This window comes from Gallus gallus, chromosome 23 (genome assembly GCF_016699485.2).
Source record: "Gallus gallus isolate bGalGal1 chromosome 23, bGalGal1.mat.broiler.GRCg7b, whole genome shotgun sequence".
Classification (NCBI taxonomy): domain Eukaryota; kingdom Metazoa; phylum Chordata; class Aves; order Galliformes; family Phasianidae; genus Gallus; species Gallus gallus.
The window spans coordinates 1,316,142-1,334,659 of NC_052554.1; the positions used below are offsets into that span (position 1 = coordinate 1,316,142).

The window sequence follows — 18,518 nt, forward strand, 5'->3', positions numbered from 1 at the left end:
CCCCATTTTTTGACTCTCAATCCAGTGTTGATGCTGTGAATACTCCTTTGGTTAGATTCACCTTGTGCAGGTTCTTGGGCCCTTCTGGTCTTAGGTCCTTGGAAAAGCTCAGATTCTGATGCACAGTGAGTAATAAAACACATCGCTCCCCTCTGTACTCAATTTTCCCCTTCCTTTCACAGAGCACAAAGCTTAGCTGGTGTCAGGAACAACATGTCCTGCACATGCCATTCCAGTGGAAGATGGCTTTGAATTTCAATACTCTCACCCCCTGGTGGGACTACAAAGGGGAAGGCGTTCCCATCTCTCCTCCAGAAATCCACTTTTAGGAGTGATAACACCCAATCACCTTCAGTTTGGTGTCCAACCATGCATGGCCCTCTACAAACACCAGCTTCTTCCTACGCCTTTCCCTGTGTTTTCTCATACTTCCCTCGCAAGACTGACTTCTCCTTAAAGCCTCTGACACTGTGGGTACCACTTTGTGCTCACACTCCACCACCCTCGCATTATACCTGCCTACAGCAGCCTGCTCCTTCAGATAGAAAACATCTGAAGGGATTTGGAAACAAATGAGTGCTGTTATGTATGGAGCTCTGTATGTGTTATGACTGTTAGCATCTACAACGATGCTGGATTTCCAATGACTGCTATTTAGAGACACAGGCAGCCAATTTACATTCAGTGCATTGCAGACTATTGCAGAGAAGGCACATGCACACACACACTTCTCTAATGAAAACTACTTTTGTTCTTTCTTGTTTTCTTTCTCTTACACAATAAAAAATCCTTCTGGCTCAAAGCACCTCTGCTCACCGCATATAGAGAAACACACATTCTGCCAACAACTCTCCTGAAGAGACACCCTGCAGGGATATCCTGTCTACACTTTTCCTATCGTTAAGCAGAGGCTGGAAGCCTGCATTTGGGGAACTATCCAACACCCACCCCGTTTGCCACTTTGCCAACGTTATCAGTGTTTGTCCCTGTGCTGTTTTGTGTCCTTCGGTGTATTGCTGAATTCCTTTCCAAAATGTCATAAAACGACGGGGACAACTCTGTTGTTTTAGGAAAGAGGAGAACATTCTGAGTACGGTGGAGAATGTTTATGCCATGGGGATGTGCACGTACCTCGTGTAGGATGTCTGCCATGCAGTAGCAGAAATATGAGTGTTTAAAGGCACGGGGTGTAGGCAGTTTTGTGTGCACTCCTTTGGAGGAACGTCAGCACCGAGGCACCTCAAGCACCTACAGTGTTAGGTGGCAGCTGAGGTTTTAGGTTTCTCAAGGATGCCTACATGCTAGGCTTGAGCACTTAATCCCCTCTGGATTTAGCTCTTTGGACATGAGGAGCTGCTTGTGCACAAGCCCTAGAGAGACTCTTAAACTAGGCGTTCCCCACTTTCTGTTTTGTTGGCAAGACCTGATCCATTAGGCATGTGCAGAGCTTGCCAAACCCACACAAAAGACAGCAGAGACGAGCCCTCAGACATGTGTGTGTACTAGTAGACTCAAAGCCCAGTGGTTACAGCACTTTCGGGAGCTGAGGGAGAGGCCAAGTGTGAATAATCTATTTTATACTGTGGCTATTAAACACAAGAACTCCTGCTAGGAGACAATGAGGCTACCTGGGATGGGCTTTTTCATATCTGTCCTTCTATTTTGTACAGCTAATTAGACAGTGGTTAAAGCCGAGGCTTGAAGGCAAGCGTCTGAACAGAGGGCTATGGGATATGGTGAGAAGGGAGGATGTCATCTGCCATGAGAAAGGCCTGAGCAGTTCTCTTACTGAACTTCTGCAGAGCATCCACAATTAACAGTCCCTCTGGCTGCCTAACTCCCTTCTTTGCATTTCCCACTAATTTAGGCAACTCTCTGCTCATACTGGGTTTTCTCTGAGATCTGATAAGCCCATACATACAGCAGCACATTCTAGGTCTTACCATGCTAGCAGAAAAAATGCCTAAAATTTTTGAATCTGTGTTTTTGATTGCCCTGAGCCCAAGAAAAACTTGTGGCAGAAAAACAACGGGACTTAACTCCGTTTTCCAATATAGCAGATATGCAATGCTTTGTGCTCATTGATTTATCAAGCTTCACAGCCTCAGGGGCAGACTTGCAGGGAGAAAAATAAATGGACATGGAAATGTGGGTCTGTGGAGGGCAGTGAGAAGCACACCTGCTTGGTGGCTGAGCCAAACTACAGTGCTGCAGGGAACACTGAGAGGGAATGGCCATGCAGGAGGTGGAGATGCCTCTTCAGGCTATGTCCATTTGGAGGTGGTGGTGTTGTAAGTTGCATTGGAGCACTGAGTGTCCATCCTGATCAGGCACAAAAGCACCCCTGGGCATCTTAGTGAGCTGGGTGTAGCATGCTCATCCATCTCTTGGTGGTTGGGCTCGTTCATCCCTTGGTCATCCACTGGTCCATCCCAGTGTGGTCTTGCCAACCACACTGATGGGAACTGATGCCTATGTGTCACCCTTAACCAAAGAGAGGGATTTCTGTAAGAGTTTGATTAGAAGTTGTTGAGTTATGTGTCCTTCCTGACAGCATCCCCTCTGCTCCCAGCTCACCAGGGCTGAGTTCCCCATCATCTAACCAGACCCCGCTGCAGTGCTGAGCAGAGGGAGCACACATCTCCATGTGTTTCCTGCCAGTGAAAACCACCCCATAACCACAGCAGAGGCTGCTGTTGGGAAACCCTGAGATATAAATAGAAATTTCTCAGGGGAGAAGCCAAGTCCTTTCACCTCCTTTGCTGCTCATCTGCCTTGTTTTCTCCCATTATCTCCAGCGAAAATGGAGATGGTTTGTGGCATCCAAGAGCCAACGTGTCAGAGTCAGACACAACTACCGTGCGGCCTTCAGGGCAAAACTGCTGGTTGGCAATGCTGCTCCCAGCTCAGCAGCATGGAGCAGAGAGCTCAGAGCCCTGGGAGTTCATGGAGCAAGTAGACAAAACAACCAGCTCAAGAAAAAGGACAATATTTCCTTCGTTCCTCTTCACCATTTTCCTATGGAGAAACAGAGATAAAGCGAGTGTTAGAACACCATTATTCTGGCTGAATTACAAACGCAGCCAGTGAGTGACATATTGCTAAGCATCCTTTACAAACACATTGATTTCGCTGAAACCAACAAATTAGCAGCACAACTAACAAATATTATCATCATTATGAATTTGCGGTATCTCATTTCTACAGTTCTGAAATTGATTATTCTTCTGTTCTGCCTGAATGCACCTCTCACAGTGAAACCCTTGTTCAACATGCCACAACTGCTCCTTTCAGAGGCAAAGCAATGGCGGCGTTTTGCTCGGAATTAATGCATATCTCAGACCTGGGCTGATATTGCTGATGGAAATGCTGTCCTCTATGAAATTCCTCATTGTTTTACATCATTTTATGTGGGAATCAGAAACTGCAGAATTCCTACTGAAGCAGAAAATCCGGTTGGAGCCCTCAGCTATGATCCCTCTGGACTTGCAGCCAGATACCAATAGTTACAGTATAAACCAGCCTCTAAGAACTGAAGTTTCATGGCAAGATGGTTAACCAGTAACTGAAATTATGGCTACATCTGTCCAAGGGCAGAGACATACAGCAAAAAGACACTGCTAGCAGAGACTGATCCCCTGCCAAGTTTGTGTTGTGATTCCTCAGCACCTAATTATTCCTACTTTAATTAAAGTTTCTTGTAAAACTTTCGTTGTTTCCTTCCCTAAATGATCTGCTTCTGCAGACTGAAGTCTCTCATCTCCTACCAAAATTGCAAATGGAGCTGGATGGAAATTATGACCTTCTTAGCTTGCTGGATATGTCAGTATTTTTTCAAGCCAAGCATTTCAGATTTCCTTTAAAAACAAGGTGTTTAAAAAAGTTGCAAGCCTGATTGAAATTCTGCATTTTCATGGCAGGGAATATTTCCATTACAATTCTGAACACTCGAGTGAAGGAAATGAAGTCATTCCAATCGTTTTGAAACAAACTGCAAGACACGGAGCTGAAATGATTTCACTGAGTGTAACAACTGCCTGATTCAAAAGCTCTGGACTTGATTTCTGACCCCACTCATAACGGGGATGGGAAATGCTCTCTCAGCGTTCAGATTCTTCAGTGCTCTCATTGGAAAATGTCTGTAAGCTCTCCAGGCACCGCCATAGGTTTGTACGTTGTTCAGAACAATGGGATCTGTCCTCTAGGTGGCACAAATCAATACATCAATACATCAATAAGCCATATAAATAATTAATAATTAACCACATGTACAAGCACTGCGGTTTAAAGGGCACATATGTGCATTTTCTCTGATTTCTTTGATTTTCTTCAAACTGTGCCTACCTTCTGCCTTACTCTCTGCATTTAATTTTGCCTCTGATTGATCTTGGCAATATCAGGAGGAGAAATGCTTACCCCTACATACCCTCCAAAAAAAGAATGTCCTTTTATTCTTTCCACTGTGGAAGAAGTAAAAGCTTCTGGCCAAACAGAAACTAGCTGCTTAAAGAGGCCTTCAAGCAGATGTGTCATCAGCTGGTACAGCCCACCACATACACTGCTGTGTCTGCAATCTGGAACACCTTGGCATTTGCAGAGAGCAGCTGCTGCAGAAGAGCAGAAAGGGATCTCTGCGTCTGTACGGGTGGTACGAACCCCTCTGAACTTGTCTCAGCTGGAAGGAGAGATGTTACACAAGCTGTTCTTCTGCACTTGCTGCAAAGGATTGGTATCATCAAGCAGTTAGCGATGGAAGACAGCTCCGAGGTGGTGATTAATTGCATTACACCTATTGTAATTATAAATTCCAGGTCACTCATCGTTCTGAAGGAGTTCAGCCATCAGGGTGGAGTAAATGCAGACATCCATGTTAAAGTGTTCCAATGAACACCCAACGTATGAGGAATGTCTCCATGGGTTGTCTAAACACACACTGCACTTTTCTTTTCTTGCCCTTTGGGCAGAGAAAATATGCAATCAGGCAGGCACACAGGACAGATTTGTAATTGTCATTCAATTTACTCCATAAAAGAATTCTTACTTACAAATGTTACCCTCTGGCACAATTTTTCCATCCGTAGAAAAAAGGGTGAATGCTCTTTTGCTTCCCAGGCTGTGAGGACGGAATACAATGGGTTCACAGCCTTCAGACTTTTTGAAAGGAGTGAACAGTGCTGAAAAGGTTCAGCAGATCTTGATGTGGGAGAAGTGCAAGTTTTCAGTAGTGCACCTCCCTGCCGGAGCTGCTGTAGTGGAGGTAGGGTGTCATCAGCAGCACATTTATTACAGCTTCAAAACAACAGTGACAAAACCAGCCTAGATCAGATCTGTGCCCATTTTGAGACCAGCAGGAGATGCTGCAGGGGACAATTCCTACCAGAAGTCTGCTCCCACTGTAGGTGGGAGCCTGATGGCGTAGGAGAGCCACAATCCATAATGTTCAAGTGCTTTCCAGAGCCAATCACAAGTCCCTACATTCACAATATCCTCGGTTTAGCTGGCCCACTCCTGGAACTGGCTCAGACTGGCCCAAGAGGCAATTTTTTCCCTTACGTTTTCATTCTCAGCATCCTGAGTTGCAACTTTTCAGGCGCTCCTTCTGCCTGACCACCATCCCATGAAGGTCCACCATTGCCACAACCCCAATGATGTCAGGCTTTCCCTATTCAAACAACTCTTAAGATCTCCAGTTACAGTGGAGGAGCACCTTCCTTCCTGGGAAGGATAGAGGCAGCAAGCTTCATCCTCCTCCCATTGCCTTCCTGTGGGATTTCTGCCCACCCTGTCTTATAGGGGCACATGGGCAGAAGAACATCTCAAGCAGTTTCCAATGGCAGACCCAATGCCTGGGGCCAGGCTGCCTCTCTTTGTGTATGTGAGGGTCTCTGGAATCTCCTAGATTGGGGAAAACATACCAAGATTGGGACTCGGGTAAACAGCCCCTCATGCTATATTTGGGTGCTGATAATGCAAACCACAGACAAACAATAGAACAAGGACAAATCTGTTGTCAGTAAACCATGCAGGCATTCAGGTCTTAATTCTTCTTTTTGGTTTAGACTCATTAATGTCCATTTTGCTGTTGAACGGGTAATCCCATCTCAACTCAGACAGGCCATCCTACCCCTCCCGTCTACTAACACCAATGCTCACACACACAAAAAAGGGAAAGTCACAACCTGGAGTTGGTGTGCTGCACACAGAGCACAGCCAGCAGCTTGCAGAGCAAATTTTGGAAAGGTGGGAGCTGCCTGGATTTCGAGTAACAGCCCAGTAATGTTCTGATGCTGACATCACCTGGGAGGATGGATTAGCAACCCCAGTTACAAAGTGGGTCTAGCCTTTATCCGAAAAAAAGAAGCTAGAGAAGTTCCAGAGCTGCTTCAGAAAAAGAAGGATCCCCCTAAATACCGGGGTCTCAACCACTGATGCTACCAATATTGGAAGGACAAATGGTTGACTTCCAAAATGTCCATGTCTCCAAATGTGGAGGTCCCAAATGTTGGCATTCGAAAAACGGAGCCACCAAATATGGGAGTCCCAGAGGAATGGGGTCACCCAAATGTTGGGGTCTCACGTGATGGGGACCACAAATATTGAGGGTTTGCCAATACTGAAGCACCTAGGTGCTTCAGGTACACTTCAGGTCACTCACCGTGGGTTTGAAGCCAAAAGAAAAATGTGAGGTTAGGATTTGAAGGATGCTGTAGCATTGCTCATACAATTTGGTAGCCTTCCACAGGCTGAAACTCTCCAAACCACAATGTTTGGCCAGGATGGTGTCTCCTAAGCTCCCTGCCATTCTCAGCACTTCTGAAACTATAAAGATGAAGCTCCATACTGATGCTGTGTAGGCTGAAAGTGCTGGACAGCAAATGATGCTTCTGCCCTACAGGAATCCAGAACTCCTTGTGCACCCTTCCTCACGGGGTAAAGCACTGCTTAGGCAGCAAGCACTGCTCTGCTGGAATTCCTTGCAGTCAGCAGAAAGCTGTGATTTATAACAGCTGATGGGGAGGAGGAGACACGGTTCTCCCAAAGGAAACCCCATTTGACAATGTCTCCTTCCTGTACTTCCTAACAGGGACTCAGTGGGGGATGACCAACGGTGGAAAAATTTCACTAATGCACCAAGAAAAGAATTATGATTATTTGCTGGGCTTCCATTCACCGTGGGGAATTCTGGCTTGTGACATCACCCCATTGTTCCCGCCGGTGCCAAAAACACGCTGGGATCCCATCTCCTCAATGGTTAAAGATCTTTCCTGTTTGCTCGCTCCTGGTTTCCAAACACCGTTTCATCAGTGCTGCACGGGACGTCTCTTTTCTTGAGCTGCAATGTCCCTTTCGTCATGTCTGCCTGGAATTCTTTACAGCAGAGTGAACAATGTATTCCTACAGTCAGAAACAAAAGGGAAAAAATAACTGCGGGAGGCAAAGCCCATCTTTGGCATCCAGGACCCCGTGTACGCCTTTGTTCCTTCTTTGGAAGCCTTGTTTGTGCAGCACGGACCCATCCCTCTGCTGGAGCCTGTTGTTTTTCTTAGAGATTTCAGTGTGGTGATAGTGCCAGGAGCTCTGGCTGCAGGAAGCAGTGTCCCCTGCTCCTTATCAGGGGAACAGCAGGAGCAGTGCAGCTCTGTGGCCAGGAGGTTGCTGCTCTCAGTCCAAGCAGAACCTCTCAGCCCACGGTGCGAAGGGGAATTGAACACACAAGCTAAAATGAATAGCTGCTATTGGAACAGTGATGGTTGCAAGCTCAAGCAATAACACGTGGGGATGCTTGATGCTGAAACAGCTGTTTCCCTATGCCTGGAAGTTCTTCTTTGCAAACCTACAGGCAAACTGCTCCATAAAAAGCCATTGGTTTTTAACACAGAAATTCTGCATCTCTGGGCAAAGCTCTGGGAGCTCTGTTCCAAACAGTCCCGGTCTATGCAGCCCCAATCCCACCTCCCCTCCACAGGGTTCCCGCATCCCTGCCACAAGTGGAGACCTTTACCCACAGCCTCACATCCTCTCAGACCTTTGAAGCACTGGTGCCAAACATCCCCACACATGCTGGTCAGGTCTGTGCCTGCTCAATGCAGTAGGGTATTTCCTGGAGAAAAAAAAAAGAAAAGAGTTCAAACTCCATTCAATAGGCATATATGAACAAGAGGGTGTAACATTTGCTCCATTTTCTCCAACAGCGTAAATCACTCTTGGGATTGATGAGAAACGAACAAAACAAGTGAGAGATCTTGGATGAAAGGTCTGGTTTGTAAAGATATTTTTGCAGCTGGCATTAAAGGTAGATACCCAGCAGATAACCCAGCACTTGTCTTCTTCTAGCAACAACTACAAGACCTTAACAGATATTTACATGTTGCTTCAGGTGCTTTTTGGAAGTGTCAGCTAATTGAGAGAGCTGTGGCCACAAAAGCAGGCTGGGAAGGGAAACAGCTTGAATGCACATCTCCAAGCCCTCAGGTTAACTTGAGACCGTTCACCCTTCCCAGAGGCATGGGAGACCTTCATGCAACACAGTTCTCTGCCTGACCCTCTCAGTAAACGCATCCTTGACAGTCATAGGACCACCTAAATGGCAGCAGCACCCTTTCTAAGAAAGTGCCCCTTCAAGAATAAATGATGTCATTTACTCCCCAGCCTTTCCTCTGTGTGCACAACCGCTGCGTTACCTTCCCCACGTCGAAAATATCTTCTTTCATCCCGCAGTGATCAGAATGAGGATGGTAGAAATCGGAGCCAGGAGACTTCAATTATATCACTGGGTTGGCATCTGGAATGACATGTAGTATCTCAGCTCAGACATAAGTCTGCAACTTGGCACAGCTGGAACATGGGCTGTAACAGGTAATGCTGCTATTGTATTTCCCTATTGTCTTCAGAGTGATTGCTGCATTGGTACAGAGGTCAAAAACTTCCCTCCTTCTGCTCCTGCTTGTTTGCTGCTCACACAGAAGTGTTATTTTATCAGCTACAACACCGTTTTCTTCTTATTTTTCTTAACAGTTTTCACTACTTCTGATTTTCTCTGCTTAGCATTTCCTCTATATATTGTAGTTGCAGCCCCAGCTGTATTTTTCATCCTCCCTGTCCTCCTGTCCCCTCTCTTCATTCCCACTCAGTAAACGGAGCTCTCTGCATTATCTGTGCTCTCACACGTGCCATCGCAACCAAAGCAGATTGGTGATCAGAGAAACAATTTCCCCAGATCCTATTATTTCAGTCCCACCATAGGATTCCCAAAGCACACAATGACTGCATGGACGTGGAGTGGGACTCACCCTGCTGCTTGGTCAGCGTGGATGTTAAAACCTCCCATTACTGCTTGCAGGAATGCAATCCCAGCTCATTTTCCTTCCAGGAGATGCAGCCAGCAGAAGTTACTGCTCGGATAAAATCAGTTCTCCTCACTCTTGGCCCATTGCATTTTTCTTGCTTCTCTTCCCACTCCTCCGCTGTGCTCCACACTCTGTATGAGCCCTCATACCCAATCACAGTAACACACATCACTCTCGCATCCTTTCCCGATAATAAACCCTTTCCCGGGCAATAAAAACACTATAAAACAGCTCATTGTAAACTGATGAAAACACACTCCCTTTCCTAAGAAGCCTTGGGAAAGTCAAGTGCAGGAGCAGTTTGTGTCCGAGTTTTTTTGCCTCTTAACCTGCTTTTGCAGGTCCCAATCCCACGCCGTACCCGAGGGCTGTGCAGCCAGGAGCTGCCTGTGGCCCACGCGATGCCTCCGGGGGTTCCTCCGAGGGCAGTTTCCCAGTTGTAATTTTTGTTATTTGGGGGGCTATTTTAATTTCTCAAGCCCGAAGGGCTGCGGCAGCCCGAAGACCCCTATATAGAAGCTGCTGGGCCCGCGGGCAGCCCCACGCGTGGGGTGGAAGGGCAGTACGGGGCCGCACTGCGGGCACCCCTCCCGCTCCATCTGCCGGCAGCGCCCGCAAACTGCTTCTGCCTCCACCTGCAGCACGCGTGGGATCCATCCCCACTCGGGACTCACCCCCGCCCCCCCACCACGGGAAACCAACCCAGTTGTACACACGCACAGCAGCGTGTCCCACTGCCCCACGCTCCGAGCAGCCCCGGAGGGGGTATTTCTCCCCGCACCATCCCAGTGTGGGACGGGAACCCCACGCGCACTCGCAGCGTGGGGCCGGAGCCGAGCTGCAGGACGGGGCCTCCCCGCAGTGGGGCGGACCCACGGCATGCCACCTCCCCCTCTTTCCCCCCCTTCACGCGTGCCCGCGCCCCGATGTTTCCCCCGCGGGCGCTCCACGCGGCGGGGCGGAGCGTGGCCGTGACGCGACGGAGCGGGGCTATAAAGCACCTGCCAGGGGCCCGCTGCCTCCAGATCATCGCTGCGGCTGCGGCTGAAACGGTGCAGGGAGAGAAGAGGAAGGGAAAAGAAACTAGAGGGGGGGGGAAATCATAGAAAAAGAGGAAAACCCCCAAATCGAAACCCTCCAGCTCTCTCCGCAGCCCGCGGCCATGCCCAGCCATCCTGCCGGTGCTGCGCTGCTGGCGCTCGCCCTCTGTGTCCTCCTCGAAGATGGTGAGCCCCGAGGCTTTGAGGGTCCCGGGTGCAGCAGAGGGTTGGGGGTGGGGGGCACTGCGGGGCAGTTTCTGCCGGGTTGTGCCGGGCTGCACCTCTGTGCTCTGGAATCACAGCAGCACTCGCCGGAGGTGTGAGACGGAAGGTGCTCCGGTGCTCTGAACCCAACCTGCAACTCATCCCTTCTCCTTCTGCTGCAGGTATGGGGCAGCCTCCCCTGCAGTCCCACCTCGGCACGGCCGCACACCTGAGGACCAAGCGGTGCTCCTGCAACAGCTGGCTGGATAAGGAGTGCATCTACTTCTGTCACCTGGATATCATCTGGGTCAACACGCCTGGGTGAGCATGAGCGTGGCTTTTTGGGGGGTGGCTCTGTGGGTGAGTAGTTCCCTGTCCTTCCTTATCCAGGATGGGGGGCAGTTAGAGGGAGGTGAGAAGGGAGGTTCGTGCAGCACCTGCACCACAGAGCATTGAGAGTTCAGCCCTTTGCAGCTGCTAGAACACAGGCTGTGCTGTGCTCGGGGGTTCCAGCATAACCCAAAGGGAGGGGGATGAAAGCTCAGGGTTCTGCCTCCCCATGGTTTATCTTTATTTGAGATTTGTACCTCTGCAAGACAAAAGCAATAGCACGATGTTATAGCTGCAAGCCAGATAAGTTACATTACCCTCTTGCAAACTGTAACTCTGCCTGCTGGCTGCCAGCATTGTTAATGAGACAGTGGTGGGTTGGCACTAACGTCCCGTGGCTGCCAAGTCCTGCCCTCAAGAATGCTAAAGCAGCTCTCCGTGCAGTTTCAGACCAATGGCCATCGCTCTGTAGCAAAACACATGTACTCAGGTGTGGTTAGAATCATGCTCACTAACGTGCAATTACAACTCGCTGCTTGCTCGGAGCATAGTTTCAATCACTGCCAATCCTAAACCCTCTGGGAGGAGAGATTGTGATCAGAGATGGAGCAGGAATGTGCACACGCTAAGAGCTCGGGAAGCATGCTGTGATCAGGAGGACCTGCTATGGTCCTGAGATGTCTTCATCCGTACTATGTCCCATGCATTACAGTGGCTGGGATTTGTACTATGTCCTGCGCATTGCACACTCCGTGTGCTGGTGGCTGGTGAGCCCAGCCCGTGCAGCAGCCCTTGCACGGGTGCAAGGATAGAAAATGCCACTGGGAGGGCTGGCACAGCCATCTCCCTGGGAGGGGCAGGGTAAACAGTAGGTGGGAGAGGAGCTGGAGTTTAAAGGCTTGGAATTATCGGTGGCCTTTTCACCTTATGTCTATAGATGAGTCTTTTATTATCATGGCGCTGGCTTGGCTGCCTCCCAAGGCTGTGCTATAAACCTGCTGGCTGATAACAAGCGAGCAGCAGCGCTGATTGCTCCTCTTTCCAACAGGCACACTGCTCCCTATGGCCTGGGCAGCCCGCCACGACGGCGCAAGAGATCGCCCGGCAGGTGTGAGTGCTCGCGCTCTGGAGACAGCACCTGTGCCAGCTTCTGCCAGGAGGAGCCCAGGTGAGCTGGAGAGGCTGGGGATGCTCCCCTGGGTGCTCCTGGGAGAGAGGAGTGGAGGCAGTGGGGTTGCTTTGGGGTGCCGGCACCTCCCGTGTGCTGGGAGCTTGTTGTTTGTATAGGGACTCTCTTTATTGTCGCACTGTAGCCAAAGGTATAGAGAACTGCATGCATTGTGGGGAGGTGAGGAGCGAGGTTATTGTATGGATGTCATTATTTTCTTATCAAAGCAATAGTCAAACCCCCCCATCATTAAACTGACTATGAACTGAGTAAGGCAAGAGGACAGCAGTAGAAGTGAGGCGTAGATAACTCTCAAATAGCCACAATTAACTCTTCAAATTGTGCACTGAACTTAGTCTTCCACCACTGATGTTAGAGCAGTATTCCCCTGGTGCCTGCATGCAGGTGGCTCATGCACCTCTCCTTGCTCATCAGGTACCTCCAGAGCCTGAGGCTCCCAACCACCTCTGGAGCATCAACAAAGGCTCCACAGAGTGCTGATGTGAAGCCTTCCCAGCACAGCCTGCTGAGAGCCCTCAGGTGAGTGTGCCACTGAAACCTACTCTGAACTTGGGGTTAACTTGGTGATCTCCAGAGGCCCCTTCCAACCCCTACAATTTTGGGATTCGGTGTGAACTTCCCTTGTAAGCATGTAAAAATTTGGGGTTGTGACCTCAGTAGTTGCTGCTTGGGTTGGAGCTGGCTTCCCCCCTTATTTCCCTTTTAATAACTCAGCTGAGCAGTTTCTGCTGTGTAGAACTGAAGGCTAACAGCTGAGAGAACCAGGGGTTTTCCAGTACTAAAGCAACATTACATAATATAATTTTTGGTGGGGAAGTTCCTCTGATATGGGATGAGCAAAATGGTGATGTGTAAGAAGAAAAGAGATCATCCCATAGGAAAAGGATGGATTGGGCAGCAGCTTTGGATCAAAAGAGATATCCCTTCTAACCTCCCATTCTGAACTACGGAACTCAGTGATGGAAGAGCTTCCAGAAGTCTAAACAAGTCAAAAGGTGTCTGCAAATTGAGAGAGAGTTGGTCCATTGGTGGCAGTTAAATCAGTTAAATCAGGGCAGCAGTTTCTGAAAGGCAGGTGTGGGGAAGCATCAGTTGGATCATCCCAACCAGGTGGAACAGTGCTGTAACTTATTACAGCTGCAGCTAGGGATTTCTACTCTTCCATCCCTTCTTCTGCCTCATAAAAGAAAACAACAACAAAACAAAGCAAAAGCACCAACCCAAAAGCCAACAACCAAACCCAAGACGCCAAAAATAATGCTAATAACATACAACCCAACAACAGAACAAGACCCAAAGTGGTGACTGGTTGGTAAATGGCATAATACAAGCTATTGCCAATAGGTAAATGACATAATATAGGCTGTTGCCAGTGGGTAAATGGCATACTGTAGGCTATTGCTGAGTAGGAAAATGGACTGATGAGTGAACATTTGTGTCTCCTTGGTTGCAGGGACCTTGCTGCCTCCCGCCTGCAGTTCAGCAAGCAGCAGCACCGTGCTCAGCAGAGTGCTCCACCAGCAGTTTTGCCTTGGAAGAAGAGCATTTGGAAGAAGAAGAGATAAGGAGCAGGTGCAAACCAAGATTGCCAGAAGAATCTGGAGTTCCGTGGGTGCCGCTAACTCCGCTGTCGGTAGTTAGAGCTGAAGGAAAGGCCATGAGTGGAGGGGGGAAGAATTGGAAGTCTCCATGCTCCCATTGCGTGAACAAGTACTGCATGCACTCCAGAGACTGTTATAAAGGGAAATCAGTGTCTCTCTATACAGTCATAGACGTGTCGTGGAGCTGAATTGTGCCTTTTTGGATCAGGCAAGGGTCTTGCTGGTAGAGCACTTGCTTCGCTCTGCACTGGAGCCCAAGGCAGACGCTCAGCCGCTGTGGGTGGTTGAATCACCAACAAAACCCAAACAGCCATGTGCCATCCAGACATGGCAGCATCAAGTGCCCGCATCACTGGCCTGGTCTGCTCTGCCCTCGGACCACGTCTGAGCGTGGGTCCACTCGGCCCTCTCTGGCATGGTCTGGCTGCTGTAGATGGGGATAAGCTGCTTCTGGGCCCAGCGTTGCACTTTTTTCACTTATCAGTGTGATGTGCATATGAATGAGACTCCTGTGGTCAAGCAGTTCCCAGTATATATATATAAAAGTGTATCATCTTGAAGCCCAAGAGCCATCTGAATGGTCAGTGGCATTCTTTGGCTGAGAAAATCACTGGAGGGCCATGTGGGTCTTGTTTAGGTGGATGATAGCTCTCTTCAAACCTAAGCGTGGCTCCTGCCCCCATGCAGAGTAGAGCAGGGTGGGATGCTCACGTGCAGCTGTATCTCTGCAGCAGTTTCTGGCCCTGCCAGGCTGCAGCCCCACGCATGGAGCCCCATCGAGCCTGGAGAGGGTCCGAGCAGAGCCAAGCTGCTGGTCTGGATGGGGTCAGTGCTGGGAACCTGGATTGTTCCCTGGGACACGCTCCCATAGGGGTTGGGTTCCCCAGCTCTTCACCTCATTCCCCAGCTTGCCCTCAGCTTTGCCTAAAAGGAAGGGTTGGGGCAGAGAAGATGGGTGGTGGGAGAATGGCATGCAAAGGCTTGCTTGCTGCTTCACTTAGATCAGATTTCTGAGTCGGACCCTATATAATAAATAAGCAGTGTGTGGATAGCACCTCACTAAAAAGTGTAACCAGAATAGAGAATGAGTTAGGCAAGGGGCAGCCAGGTGGGATTAACGTGCAGGAAAGGATCAGCAGGAAGAGAGCACAGCACCGTCTGCATAGCTTGAGGAGAAAGGGTTGGGCTCAAACCCACACAAATGGTGGATGCTTCCCCAGGGGCAGCACAGTGCTGCTGTCTTGGAGGAGGGAAGGAATAATGTGGGGAAAAACACAGCCCAGGAGCTGGAAACCCATCTTGTAGGCAAACAGTCTCAAGGATCTGGGGCTGTATTGCAGATGCACTTTTGCTTGCTTGGGCAGATTGACTTCTGTTATACATTGTGGCTGTGGCTGTCGTCTGGTTAGCCCAGGTGAATAAGTGCTGTCGGGTCCCCCTTGCTGCCCGGTCCAGTATTACACATGAGCATTGAAAGAGATTGCTTGAGATTGGTGGTGGACCAAAACCTGTGGTTGTCTTAAGCACAGTCCCTTCGGACATACAAAATACTTCCTTGATTTTGCTTTAAGCCTTAGAGAGCAGAGCAAAGATGAGACCAATTGATTGTATTGTCAGTGAAACAACCGACCGATCATTTTTGGTCCCCAGAGCTGCAGGAAAAGTTTTTTTTTTTTTTTTCTATTTGACCTTCTGAAGGTTTGGAGTCATTTGGGAAAAAAAAAAAAAAATCAGAAATAAATAAATCCTGAAAGGGTTTGTTCCAAAGGAAACTTTGCACATGGTTTAATGTGAGCCTCGTAATTTAAAATAAAACGACTGCTGTAAAATACTATGTATATCTCCTTGTGTGCGTGATGTCTCCTCTTCAGCGTGACCGATTGCACACGTGCTGTATGTAGCATTCTGACGTCTGTATATTTATTTAAATCTATTGGTTTTTTTAGATGGCAATTTGCAAAAAGATCTAATTTGTAATAAATAATGGCAAAAGTCGATAGCCTTTTTTCTCCCTTATTTTGTTGGGGTGGTGGTGGGTGGAGGAGAGCGAGAAGGCAGCGGGACAAAAGCACTGCGGCAGCGAATGGGACAGCAGAGCTGGGTAGGAATGGGGATGCCATGCTGAGCACAGCTTGAATCCCTGCTCTGCGTGTCCTGTTAATGTTCTCTCATGGATGAGCACTTTGTTGCAGATCATCTCAGCAGGTCCGACCGCGGCTGTTAGCACTGCAGGGACAAAGCGATCCCACCCCCTCTGCAGCCCCATCAGCTCTGAGATCTGAGTTTGGGGTTTGTTTTATGTTTCCCTCAATCCTTTGTTTTTTCAGTTCTTTTATTTCCAAGTACGGTTAAAAGGCCCTCATCCCATTAAAGCTGTGCCTGAAGACCACGTCATAGATTACTCTGGTGTAGTTAACTCAGTGAATTTCATGGTGCAGCTGTGAGAAGGAAATAAAGAAGAAACATTATCGTAACAGCCAGCAGTGTGCTTGCTGCACACGCAGCAGCTCTACAGCTCGGTGTGGGTTTCTATGCCTTTCTGGGATCAGAAGTTTGGAGAGCAACAGCCCTGCCCTTTCCTACTTCCCAAATTCCTTGGCTGAGCTACAGCCAAACCTCAACCCTATGACAAAAAGGGAAGAAAAGGCGCCCAGCAACGCGCCTCAGTTCCCTGTGTATAAAAGCTAAGGTGTGTGTTTGGAGTAATTTCCAGAGTGAACTGCTTGGGCTGAGTCCACATGGTGTGAATGAGGAAGCTGAGGGCTGCTGGACACTCATTCATTTCCCAGGAAAGATTTCTCATCCTCTGGAATGTCCATTGCCCAGCCTTGGGCCCAGCCTTTTATTTGTCTTTCTTTAAGTCACAGAAGAAATATGACCTTAGTCAGCCTGGAAGCAGTCACCTTTCCCTGCTTGTAGAGGATGAAACCATCCCATGTGCCAGGGAAACGGTACCTGGGGAGCATTGCCTTTGCTGGAGGGGTGCCCATGGGATGCTCTCTGTAGCCCCAGTGCAGGATGTGGGCTACAAGAAAAACATCCAAACAAGGAGTGAGAAATTTTGGACCAATCTATCTGAGGTTATTTTTTCTGCTTAAGATCCATGAATAGAGAAAAATAAGAATGAAAATGAAAATCCATGCGGGGCTGAATGGTGGAGAACAGGTGAGTTTCCCAGAAGGAAAAAAGCAAGACAAAGCCACCATAGGCCAAGCATCCAGAGGAGTACCTCAATTCCCTGATCACAAAACCTTAGCAGAGCTCCTCGCTTGGATCTTACATGAGCCCCTCCAAGTGCCAAGGGACCACTGGAGCCTGGCAGCAACCCCACGGCATTGCCTGTACCAGTGCCAACATCTGTACAGAGCCCTGTCCTTTGGGTATGGTTTTAATTACAAGAGCTAATTAAGCATCACCCAAGGGCAGGAGAGAAGGGAGACATTTGAGAGCATCTTAATTAGGATGTAAAGGGAGAAGAGAGGACTGTTTATTCTGAGATTATTGAATTTGGTGATCAGCTGAAGTGGATGGAAGGAGATGTATTTTGTCAGTTTTCATACATAACAGTCAATAACAAGAGAACAAAACTTTATCAAAGAGGAAAATCCAGGAAAGCAGGCAATTTCCAAAGCCAGTTCTACGTGTAAGGGACAGGGCATCTTTCCTACAAAGCAACTTTTCAGTTCAGCAGTTCTTCTTTCATTTAACAGTTCCCATAAAAAGGGAACCCTGGTGCCCTGCATGGACCTCGCAGGTTTTCTGCAGCAGCAGCTCCTAAAGAAGAGCCCTTTTGCAATGATCTTTGGCACTGCAGAACTGTTCTGTCCTCACCAGGGTAGCAGTGCTTTTCCAGATTTGTCTGCATCTCAACATGTGTTCAACCATTTGATTTGCTCAGGAGGTGTGTTGACACATGCATGGAAAGATGCTTTGAGTGAAGTGTATTTTGGTGGGTGCCTCTTTCAGGTCTTGGCCAGTCAATGCTTACCCAGAAAGAAGCCATCCACACATGAGATCTACTCTGCTAAGAAGTTTACCTGCCTGGCAACTTATAATTTTGTTCTGCTTTGGATCTCCCTGTAGAAGAGCCTTATGAAGTAAGACCTAGAGTAGGTCACTTAGACAAGGGACACTGAAAAATGAGTGATGGGTGACTCTTTCCTATGGGTCAGCAGCTAGTTGCCATGTGTTTGGTTTCAGCACATCTGGCTGATGGCTTTGCAGGGGCTGCAGTATGGCAGCAGGATTTCCCAGCAGCTGGGTCTCCATCTTTATAATTTGACCTGTCATAGAAATTAGTCACTCCTGTCTGTGACTAAAGGCAAGGCTGCAGTGCACCAAGGCAGATATTCTACAGGAGGTCTTCTGCCTGTGGAACACCTCCTGTGTACTGTAATGTCAAGCTCAGAATAACTTAGTTAAATGAAATGGGGGCTCTTCTGCATCCTTCTCCACTGAGAGCAGCATTCAGGATTTCCAGCTGGCTTGGCCATGGCCATGGCACATCCCTGTGGTGTGGCTCAGACCCTTCAGACTGCGATAGAATGTGACATGTTGTTGGGCAGTCCTATCCTGCTGCTGTGTTTAAAGTTCCCAAATCTTTTCTCTCACACCAGTATCCTTGGGTATGAAGGCTGTTGACTGATGGGTGGTCTTGAGTGAGGAACAGGCAGGTGCACAGTGGATGCCAGCTCCATAACCCACATCTTCTGCCTCAGGGCAGCTCTGTGGTCAGCTGCATCCAGCACCTTTCTGGGGATCAGTTCAGGCTCAGGGCTGAAAGGGATCCCTCATGCGGGGTCTCAAG

General features: G+C 48.6%; 1 protein-coding gene and 1 long non-coding RNA gene across 2 annotated transcripts; one reads left to right on the forward strand and one right to left on the reverse strand.

Moving 5' to 3' along the window:
- Window positions 1-5,932: 5,932 nt before the first annotated feature.
- LOC121107496 lies at window positions 5,933-9,484 on the reverse strand. The gene is made up of 4 exons (XR_005841679.2): window positions 9,291-9,484; window positions 8,682-8,782; window positions 8,027-8,101; window positions 5,933-7,395 (listed from the first exon to the last, which is right to left on the reverse strand). It is a non-coding gene; the product is annotated as an uncharacterized LOC121107496 (long non-coding RNA).
- Window positions 9,485-10,370: 886 nt separating this feature from the next.
- On the forward strand, window positions 10,371-15,706 carry EDN2 (endothelin 2). The gene is made up of 5 exons (NM_001198655.4): window positions 10,371-10,573; window positions 10,774-10,912; window positions 11,970-12,089; window positions 12,525-12,629; window positions 13,564-15,706. The coding sequence occupies exons 1-5, from the start codon at window positions 10,510-10,512 to the stop codon at window positions 13,673-13,675; spliced, it is 540 nt and encodes a 179-aa protein (NP_001185584.1). The 5' UTR covers window positions 10,371-10,509; the 3' UTR covers window positions 13,676-15,706.
- The last annotated feature ends 2,812 nt before the right edge of the window (window positions 15,707-18,518 follow it).